Source organism: Patiria miniata, unplaced genomic scaffold (assembly GCF_015706575.1).
Source record: "Patiria miniata isolate m_02_andy unplaced genomic scaffold, ASM1570657v1 HiC_scaffold_6, whole genome shotgun sequence".
In the NCBI taxonomy this organism is placed as follows: domain Eukaryota; kingdom Metazoa; phylum Echinodermata; class Asteroidea; order Valvatida; family Asterinidae; genus Patiria; species Patiria miniata.
The window spans coordinates 13,438,647-13,450,113 of record NW_024037073.1 but is presented as its reverse complement, the minus strand read 5'-3'; the positions used below and the strand labels follow the sequence as shown (position 1 = coordinate 13,450,113).

The following is an 11,467-nucleotide window of genomic DNA, read 5'->3' as shown; positions in this document are numbered from 1 at the left end:
TTTTCTGTTAGCGACATGTGACCCCCACTTTTTAAAATGTTGCCCCACCCCCAAAAGAGGCAAAATTGTGGATTTTTTTTTCTTGTGATGTAGCACTTGGGTGAACTGTCCAAATGCGAAAAAGAAAAGTAACATTTTTTTAAAAATTGTTTGCGCGCGATGCCCCCACTTTTTTAAATCATGGCCACGCCCACAAAAGGGTCAGAAAAAATGGCATCAAGTGGTTTGGAACTTCTTGAGGTATCCTCTAGTGATCCTGAGAGTTTCAAAGAGTGTACCCGAAATTGCATATGGGCCACCACAAGCCCACTGACTACTTCATCATGCAGTTTGATCTGACCAGGCACTTTTCCGGTTAAAAAAGCGCTTGGCTGCATGATAAGTCACATGAGACACGAAATGTTGTCATGTTTACCCGGAAACTTTTGGATGTAATATTTCATGCCGATGGGAACTGTTCATCTCATTCATATAGGTTGTAACTTGTAGTCGTATTTTGTTCATATTTATATTCTCCATTTTTATTTACATTTAAGGCTTTTTTATAATGTAGATTTTATTCTATACTCGCGGTAATACAATACTTGTAATCAATAGTCATTGATTTTATTCCACGTGTTTTGTTTTACACTGCAAATCGGCGATGATTAAATTATCCTGACGTCTTCCTTACTTCGTGCAAGGCAGGAGTCGAAAACACGCACTGTTGAAGACAAAAATACACACACACATGCACACGCAGAAAAAAAAGTAAAGGAAGGTTTTTAAAGCAAAAATACTGAGTGAATTCAATTCATTTCAACTAAACATTTATTTTCAACTTGAAAACTGATTTACATAAGAGGCAAATTTCCAGAGGTAGTTCACAGATATATTGATTTATATAGGATTACAAGAGCAAAGCGTGATACTAACTGTACTCTACATCGCGTCCATAATACCCGTAGCAATTTTGTTGCGAGGCTCTAGCGTCGCCGCGGAAACACGTACCGCCATACCATTTTAAAGCTTGGAATCTAAGCTTGGTATACTACTATGAATATCTTATTGCTGTAAACATATATGGGTAAGGATGCCAACCTGAAGGAAAAGAACGATACATTTTTTTTAGATATTAAGGAGGAAGACTCAGAACAATAATTAGTTAATTCTTATATGTAGGATTTGACAATCGCTTTGTTTTTAAAAGAGAGATACTAATACCCCATCATCTTTGAAACGCCTAGCTTCCGATCTGGTGGGCGTGAAGTTCAACAAGAAACCCATGCAATTAGTAGATCGGTCTATTAAACCTGCGGCTTAACGGCGCGTACGACCGCGTTCTCCTTGGGGAAGACCACGTGACCAGCTTGGGCGGGGTCTTGGTATCGAGACAACGCCCACTGCCACATGTCCTCCAGGTACGCCTCTTGCTCCCGCTCTGGTATCAGCGCAGTTTGACCCAATGCGGCAGTTTTAAAGAGCACTGTCGAGAGATAACAACAAACATTGCCCGTATTAGCAATTTCAGCCTAGAAATAAAACTAAAAACTAATCGTTTGTAGAGGTAAAAAGGACGAAGGAGAAATCTGTCCCTTGGTCTAAAATATTTAAAGAAATATTGGGTTTTTTTTACTTTGTCAAAAGATGTTCCATTCTTCCATACTCACATAAAAACCTATACATAGGTCTTCCAAATGTATTTACTTTGATTGGTCACCAGTATTACATACAGCGCATAATGCACAGTAATTATGATTCATATATGTACTGAGCCAAATATAATGCATGTTGATGTTCTGATTCACGAAGATCAAATCCTATATCAGGCCAAGGTTTACTGTAATTCAGGTTTGTTTGGACATTTAACACTTCTAAAGCCGAGGTATTGGGGAAAAGAAATAAACTAAGAAAGCCCGTCAAGGTGCCAGCTAAGGTCACTGACTTTAAGAAACAGAAAACAAGCTAAGTAGACTGGTCCCAGACTAATCTAAGTCAAAGAGCACAGAATTGTATTCAATTGATTCAGAACGGCTATTCCCTGGAAGTCTCTTGCATAAACTACACAATGGGCCATATTTAGCTCATTCATTGCCGTAACGGGGTAATACTATATAATAGCACTGCTCGGCTCTCTACACCACCAAGTCTCAAGTGACAGTCGGCGAGTCAGTCAACCGGAGAGTCAGCCTGTCGGTCAGTCAGTCAGTCGGGGAGTCATTCATTCAGTAACTCAGATAAGCACAGAGATGACACTAGGATGTACCAGCAAAAACGAAAGAGGGCGCGAGTCTAGCGACCTACGTTTTGTTCGCCTTTCATTTAAAGAGGTTGTCACAGGATACAGCTCGCACTGCACGTTCGTCCAACCACACGCCGTCAGCAGTTTCTCCATGCCTGTCTCGGTTTGGTTCCAGGGATTATATGAAGATTTGTAATCCTGAAAGAAAAAGTTACATACTAGTCTAAGCGTTAATGTTAGTGGTGTTCATTTTGAAGATAAAAACATGGCATTTGGCACACAGTCATAGTAGGCCTATGTCTTAAGAAAGATATTTGGCTATTGGGCCAGCGCAGATTTGTCCTTTGAACAAAGATAGGTAGAATAACAAGCAATTTTCAAAATGGCTGCCACCGCTTGTTATTCTACATATATTTTTTTCAAAGGACTATTCTTCGATGGCCCTATAGCCAAATATCATATTCATGACATACTCTGACTGTGTGCCAAATTCCATGCTTTTATCATCAAATGAACAATCCCATCACATATCTGCCACACTAGAATATGTTCATAAGCCTACATTTATTCAAACCTTTCACTAATAACATGTGATGGGCATTTTACAAGCATCGTTTGTTCATGATAGCTTTGTTAGAAATATGTCTCTTCTTTGTGTAACCGGGGAGAGTGGGATTTATTAGTTTAAAATGTGGCATTCTCCTTTCAACCGAGGGGTTCCACTAAAAAAATGATTTGGGTAGAGCGAAGTTTTCTGTTGTCTCAAAAATATGAAATGTTTTATTTATAGTACAAATAGAGACAATATATATATAAATGATCAGGTACAGTATTTACAAAAAGAATTATAGTATAAATATGAACTTTGGTGAGTATATAAAAACGACTTTGTAGGGTGTATAAAAACAGCACTTTGTTGGGTCTATAAAAACGACAGTCAAATAGGGAAATGGGCTAATGAAGTCGCTCCAAGGATATTATCTGAAATGCATAAAAACAATAAATGACTAATGAATTATGGGAATTACTGTGGCATAAAATGATTGTTGCCCAAACAGAAGAATTATTTAAATGGCAATTATGCAAGAATATGAATATTTTATATACATGTAGTGTAATTTTAAATCCGAAAATAGAAATGAATTATTCACCAAGTTATGTTATAAAATGAAATAAGAATATAATACCATGCCCTAATAACGAATTCCCGAATGATCATAGCACTTTAAAGAAAACCGATAGGTTTGGGAAAATGGGAAAATCTATTTCAAATGATACATGAGAACGTAATATTATAGCAACACTAAAATTTAAGTTAAAGTGTGCGTGCTGCAAAAGTTACAAATTTGTTTCTCTTTCAAAAGGAAAAATGGAAATTCACAAAAATAAAGTACCTAATAACATTGTTTTCCCGAAATGTTTAAAGTATAAAATATAGTCAACAGAAAATCCTTTTTGCCATCTCATGCAAGAATTAGAGAATCATTAGGGAATCATAGAAATAGAGAAAATAGAGAATCATTAGGGAAAAACTAATTCTCAAAAATACTTGCAAATCACGACAACAGATTGATTTCAAAAGTTAATCAGTCCTGATCGCAAGGCAAATTTCAGGCCGTGTCCGTTTTGACGGCCTTAATTTCTGGCAATAAACCAAGCATACAAAAGACCAGAATGTTGCATACATGATGGCATAAAAAGATTCAGGCATAAAAATGTTTTAGGCATAAAAATGTTAAATATCAGACAAGGGATTTACTCACCACTTGGGAGGATCTACGCTCATGCCTACTCCGTGTCCGATGTTAAAATCGACGAAAATATGGGCGAAAATAGTGCAGAAAACTGCAGTTCCGGCAACGCCGAATATAAAATTATATTGCTGCTACAACAGGGAGCCGCACCAAAATTTGCAGCAATAAAAGTGGAGTGTGCAATTTTCGTTATAAATGCTGGTCGCAAAGCAGGAGCAGAACCAGGCAGATGATGTCAACCCAAAGCAGAGTTGGAACGGAATCAAAGTTATTTCGCAGCAGGCCTTACAAGAAAACTAACCGAAACGCCCGGAATGTCAGCTATTTCTCTTAAACAAAGCGCGGTGGAATGCAAAACTCGCCTGCTCGCTACGCCCATTGCATAGTTTAGCAAAATTCTAGGCGGCGCGCGCTGTAAAAAAAAAAGTTTAGTTGGCCGCGAGAGGGCGCTAGGCAAAAAGCATGATCGCAATGGCTGCTCACATGTAAAATGACACAAACACGAAGTTAAGAAATTATGAAATAATGCTGGAGTAAGGAACTAGTCGGGGAAGAGTAAGTACTGAAACCAGACCTGTTACATTTGCTAAGACCAGCACTTTTTTTTTAGCGAGGTGAATTTTTGTAGATGGATGGAAATTCTGTAACTTGAAAAGTACATGAGTGATTTGAATGATTCTTGTACTATTAAAAGAAAGCTTATGAATTGGGCTTTTAAGTCCTAGATTTTGAAAGTACTACATGCAGAACTTTAGTAAAACAATAGTCCCGACATTTGGGTTTCGGTTTTTTTTTACTCACCCTGTAGTAATAGTGGCTAGGCTCTATACCTTCCCCTTTCCTAAAAAGTCCTGCAAAACCTGTTTGTTTACCTTTACGTACTTGCCCCACTCAGGATGACTTTTGAGAAACTGGTCCGCGTCAGCGGTTACGGGAGTGCGATTAGCGAGGATGAACAACGCCTCCCCTCCCCGCTTGAGACAGGCCAAGATACCTCTGAGCGCCCTGGCGATAGCTGGGCCAGGTAACCAGTGAAGAACGAAGAAACTGACGGCCTTGTCGAACCGTCCCACCAAGTCCGGGTTAACACCGCAGTCCCGAGCGTCGCCGTAAAGGTAGGTCAAGTTGGGTGCTGGGTTCCTGGTGCGTGCCAGGGCTAGCATCTCCTCCGAGTTGTCGATACCTGCGATGATCGACGGTGGAAAAAAGATGCGCGTCACCAGTGACGTCGACGTCATGCTTGTAAATATTTGCCATCCGGTAAAACATCCAACAGTCTTTCTCAATCTTTGTACCCATATGGTAAGGCAAATGTTACTCATATTTCAAGTGATGCACATGCAGTGCAGAAATGATTCGCTGGAAGTCGGCATTTACACGACAGCAACATCAATCGCTGATGAAACAACCTACTTATTTATGTATTTTTGTCCCTGTAACTGTTATTGTTTTATTTGTTATATTTCGTCTAATTTATCCAATTTAATTTGACCTGCACATAATCAAAAGATTTCCTCCACTTCACTGTCCTTATGTGTATAGTATTTGTATTTCTGTGTTTGTTAATGCTGATTTTTTTGTTCTCTGCCTGTGAATGAAGTGGAAATAAATGAAGAAATGAAAAAATGTAACTTTTGGTCTTTATGTCACTCATTACACGCTTATTATGTTCTTCACATGGGAGTGCAATGCTTCCACATTTTGTTAATCGAATACTTTACAAAATAGCCAACAATTTGGTTTGTACAAGCTATCCAATGCTAAGACAGCATCTAGTCCTTCGTTTTGACACGCATATCTTTGGCAAATGGAAGTTCAAATTGATCAGTGATTCCTCGGTCACTGTGCACAGCCTATTTGAACGTAAACGGCTCAATGCAATAGGATACGGCCCACAAACCATAGATTGATGTCTCTGGTCGAAACATTTCGTAGCAAGGGCAGAAAAAAAATGTGCAACATTAGCAGGAAGATTTGGTGACATAAAGGGCAAAATGTAATTGTAAAAGGGTAATTTGCGGACTCCGTCGTTGCATTTAGCCTAAGAAATGTACTATGGGATTAATAAGGCCAAAAAATATATATTTCTGCTTCCAATTACATGACATTCGAAAATAGGGTAGGTAGGTAGGGATTTTTTTGTTTTACCACTTTTTTGTTGTGTACGATCTCTGCGTGTATAGTCAAGGTTAAAAGGTATAAAGTGATGGTTTTGGGTGTTTTTTTTCGCATTTTTCCAATAAAAAAAATCAGGGAAGGGGATGTCAGAATAGGGTATGTAGGGAAACCGGAAGCAGAACTATTATATTTTTTTGCCTAATACAATTAGCTTACAATAACGTGAATTTTGACAATGAATCTTGCCCTTCACAACATCATTTTTTATTGATAGGTGTTGTTATATGATTCATCTAAAGCTGGTTTGCCAAATTGGAGTCAACCAACCACCTCCTCTTTCTAGAGTAGTTGTCTTAACAAATCTACCATCAAGCTTGCCGGGTTCGGGTAGCCAGTTCGAATCTGATGCAGCAGCTGCGACTACCGGAATCAATAGCATTTTTATACATCTTTGCGTGATGGAGATGTACATTTTTATCTCGTGATTTTATGTATTAGATCTATAATTGTAATTTTTACCTGTTACGCTTTTGACTTTCCCTGCTATGGATTTGGTCTCTTCGCCCGTACCGCATCCCACGTCTAGAACGGCATCCTCGGGTCGAAATGTAATCTTGTGAATATGTTGCATTGTGTTGACATGCTGCATGTATCTTCCGTCACCATGGTAATCGGTGCTTGCTGAGAAATTCATGTTTGTCTATAATGGGTCAAGAATAATTTCTCAAAAATGATCAATGAGTTCAGAGAAATTGTCACAAATGGGGAGAGGAGATTGCACTCTTAAAACATCAGGGCCAGCTTGACTTGGTTCTACTTGGCTCAGTCTTTTTCCGGGTCAAAAAATGACACTTATACATGTTTCCGGGTCAAAATGAAATTTTTCCGGGTCATTTTGACCTGTATAAGTGTCATGTTAAAAATTGACAGTTTTCCCTAAAACCGTAATTTCTTCACATGCAGTGTCTTCTCTTTCCCATCATGGCAGACCATTAAACTGGCTGCCCAGTTCAAATAAGAAATAAATCCCTGGCCAAAATTAATGACATTTTCCGGGTCAAAATGACCCTTTTTTGTATAGGTTTTCTCGGTCAATTTCGGCAAATGAGCAGCCAATTTAATTTTCGTGCGTTCGAATTGAAGCTATTTTCCCTCTCCAGTTGTTACTGCGTTTCAAATTCAGAATTCGGCCATTCAATTTCGTTTTGAGGCATTCAAATTCCTTTAGCACTGTGTTCAATTTAGCATATCGTCATTCTTTTTCGTTACACACAATCATCATTCAATTTAGCAAAGCTGGTTCGACTGGAGATTTTACTGATTTATTTTTTTTCAATTTCGTAAAGAGGCAATCAATTTCGCTTAAAGAGAATTCAAATAAGTACGACTAAAGAAATACGAATAAACAGATAAACTGTACTAGGCAACTGTTTCGTATCTTCACTTTAATTCAGGCAAACCTTGTTTTCTTTATTTATGCTTCCAGTAGACTTTACATGGGGCCAATGAGGTTTTTTCTTCTTCTTTGTTTTCTTCTTCATTCTTTTTTTTTTTGGGGGGGGGAGATCTTTATTGGTTAACTGACCAAGACCTAATTTTGTATTGTGTTTGAATGGGGTGTTTCTTTATGTTTTTCCTGGTTTTTTTATTGTTTATGTTGTTTCTTCCTCAAACATCAATCTGTTGGCGTGCCAGACATCTTGGCATATATGTTTGGGTATGGTTGTACCACTGCATGCACTTCACTTGGGTGATGACATCAACGCTCTGGATGGCTGCTTGTTGAAGGAGATCGCACCTCCACTGCTGCATGTTCATTCCTGCTTGCTGGGCAGCCTGTCTCAGGTAACCCAGCCTTGAATGCAGAGTGTGCCATCTCCGTGCTGTTCAGGAATGGGGAGTAGGGAGGGAGGCGCTTCAGCTGGATCATTTGGTTGGCACCTTCAGGGAGTTGGGCTCGCACGTGAGGCCTCGCATTGTCGTATATGAGGTATATGGGTTCGTCGTCTGGGAAAACTGCATCACACTCTTGAATTGTGTCCGCAAGAAACTCCTCGAATCTCTCTCGCGTCACAGTTTCGAATGCGATTCGGTGGTGCACCAAGCCTACTTCACTAGAAACAGCGAAGGTGACATTGCAATTTCTCCCTCGTTGTCTGTCGACGACTCGTCTTGCAGCGATCCCTCGTGGAGCTCTACCCTGGGAGCGTCGAGTCCAGACGTTATAACCTTTCTCGTCAATGAAGACTAGATGCGCCAGAACACCATGCTGCAGGAACCACTCACCATACTGGACGCGTTGATCAAGAACTTCAGGGGAATTTCTTGCATCAGGGACGTCCTCCACTAGTTTCAGTGTAATCATCATCCCATCCAAGGCCCTGGCTATGGTGGTAGTAGAAACCTGGGGCTTCTCTGGCAGATGCTCACTCAAACTAGCCTTCATTTGTTGAAGTGTCAAGACGGGATTAGCGTCAAAGATGCCTTGCAGATGGTTTCGCATGTCATCATCCATCTTGCTGTGGGTTGCTCCCTTCTCTTGCCAGCGTCTCTCGCCTTCCAGTCCTCAAATATGTTGCAACAATTGATCTGGCTGTGGACTTGTTGATGTTCAAATTGATCGCAAGCTCAAGGTAGTCTTGCTCGTTTCCCTCGAAGGCCTCAATCAACCTTTCTCGATCTACCTGGGCCACTCTAGCGTAGCGACCACGAGCTGCCATTTCTAGAAATATGCGTGTAAAACTGTAGCGAAAGCTCGTCTTCGAAGTACATCGGCAAAGTGACTCAAGTGCCAAAAAGTGAACCGTATTTATGCCTTCAACATTCTTAAGGAAACAAAAATTTAACAAAGCGTTTTTTAGATTGCACAAATTCCAGAAATGACTGCCCAAAAATGAATTTGAATGACTAAACACACGCCTCAAAAAGCTCCTGCGAATTTGAATGCTGCTTTGTTGAATTGTTAAATTGCATGATTATTTTGTTAAATCGAATGACGCAACAGTACATTTGACTGGTCATAAAACGAAATCGAATGACCCTTTTCAGTAGCATTTGATTTCGCGCGAAATAGAATAGCGTAGTGGTTAAATTGGCTGCTCATTTGCCGAAATTGACCGAGAAAACCTATATTATAGAGACACAAAAATACTCTGTTAAAACTGACAAGAGATGCACATGAATGATATCCCCTGCCTTACACGCTCAAAAGATGACATGCTTTTCCTCAACAAGCTAGTTTCAGAAACGTCAGTACGTTTTCATTATTCGTCGTCAGTGAGATCATGCTTTACACATAATGGTTCTTTCATACACCTTTGCCCTTTACTGTGCTGTCTTCCATGCTGTATTATCATTCATGGACGTAACACTTGAAAAGTACATACTGTGAACTGGTTCATTTCATTACTTCGCCGTTTCGCCCATTGTTGTCCCAGATTACCTAAATGAAGGACACCGAAGGTATACAAAAAGTGGTACGTGATAACCTTCAAAATCGGTTTACGGGTTTCCTTTTTTTTCTGTCCGTTTATACATGGGCTTACGGCAGTAAAGATACATTTGATGAAAGTTTATGTTCATATCGGGTAATCCCTAAATCACCACCCGGGACACGATTCTTATCCAGCCGATTAGTGTGGCTCAGCACCAGTGGATGTGCAATCTCAAAATCCAAAGAGAAATTTCAGCTCAGTGAATTTTTCACTTTTCGAGAAAACAGTGAAAAACTACGAACAACCTTTTGATCACGAAACACGATTTCGTTCATAAAACTCAATCAGTCAATATTGACTGATCGTTGAAATCACATTAGTTCTTGATTTCTTCTAAATGACAGCCAGACGGAATAATTTCATGGGGTGTGTAGTAACAGTACAATTTTTAATCCACGTAAGCTTTTTGATAATAACTCGGTACGTACGTTATTTTGGGATAAATGCAAATGACCCTATTTGCCTTTCATGGAGTAACTTCACATGGTATTTGGTACTAGACACAATGCATTCCTTCAATCTGAGCAAGGTTTTTCACATTGATTTCATTCTTGTCAATTGCCAATGTTACGTACTGTTAATAACTTCTTGCAGACTATGATCCATCTCTACATCCGAGCCATATTTCAGACATTCAGTATTTTTCAGGCTTTGCTTATAGTTACGTTCAAGACAACTGTCGTTTTATACAAAAGTATTACTTATAATCAGTTAGCTGTCCAAGGTACGTGTTGCACGTCAACCCAGTGACTGCGACACAAAACTCGCATAGTCACTGCACCAAACATTCCATATTCACGACTATAATTTAGTATAAAGAAGGCCTATTAACAATAGAACTGAGTTTACGTGTATGAGTGGCGTAGCAAGGTCATTTTAAAGTTCGTGGCCTTTTCAAAATGCATGCACATCCACTGGTCCAGCGGACTTCATTGACAATAGGGCCATCATTAATGCACCTCAGAGGTTGTCAGAAAGTAGTAGCTGTACTGTTGTGCTGACTAGCGCCCTCTTGTGGTTTACATATTCATTTGGCTTACTGCTGGATAGCATGTAAGGCGCCCTCAATAAAATCCTTATTTTACAATCACATTTATGTCCGTAACTTCTGTTCCAGCGTTTGATCCAAACTTGACCTGTTTTCCCATTTATAACAAACCAGGTTGCCTAAAATCCCATTCCTAGTTATCCCATAATCATCCAAGATAATTCCTGTGCGTGATTTTGAATAGCAAGTACATTTTTGATGCCTTTATGGGGACCTTTCTGGGGTGATTTGTAACTGTTTTGATAATCATTGTAAGTACATGTGTATAGTGATAAATACATGTACATGTTTACAGTGTTATAGGGTCTGTCTTACCCACTTAGTAATGTTAAAGTGCTATTAGTCTTAATTAAGGCTATAATTAGTTCCATAGCGATTAAGTGTTGAAGCTATTTACACCCAATACCCATTTGTTTAATATTATCCATGTGATTATTGTAACTCTAAAGACATGTAGGCCCATGTTCATGTACATGTAGATCACATGACCCCCTTTATTCATTATTACATGTAATTAGGACACAGGACGCACATGTATGGATGCACTAGAGATTTCCATTTATTTCCTTCCTTATTTTGTTCTTTATTTATAACCACGGGAAAATCTCACCGGGATAACTTTCAACCTCACGTTTTTTCATGGTCCTTCGAGCCGGATTCGAACCAGCGACCTATGGATCGACTGCCAACATCCACCCGTCCATCCCGGACTGTTCGTCCACCCAAGCGCTTCGAAGATTTTGCACTTGGTTCCCCTACTGGTAGCCATCGCACTTCCTCCACAACTTCACATCACTCAAGCCGGTCAAGCTGTTCCCACATCTCCCAACTG

At 39.6% G+C, this 11,467-nt stretch overlaps 1 protein-coding gene across 1 annotated transcript; it reads right to left on the bottom strand.

Moving 5' to 3' along the window:
• Window positions 1-776: 776 nt before the first annotated feature.
• On the bottom strand, window positions 777-10,541 carry LOC119742527 (ubiquinone biosynthesis O-methyltransferase-like). Its single transcript, XM_038218489.1, has 5 exons — window positions 10,293-10,541; window positions 6,613-6,793; window positions 4,848-5,158; window positions 2,284-2,419; window positions 777-1,465 (listed from the first exon to the last, which is right to left on the bottom strand). Exons 2-5 carry the CDS (start codon window positions 6,785-6,787, stop codon window positions 1,287-1,289), a joined length of 801 nt encoding a protein of 266 aa, XP_038074417.1. The 5' UTR covers window positions 6,788-6,793; window positions 10,293-10,541; the 3' UTR covers window positions 777-1,286.
• Window positions 10,542-11,467: the final 926 nt, after the last annotated feature.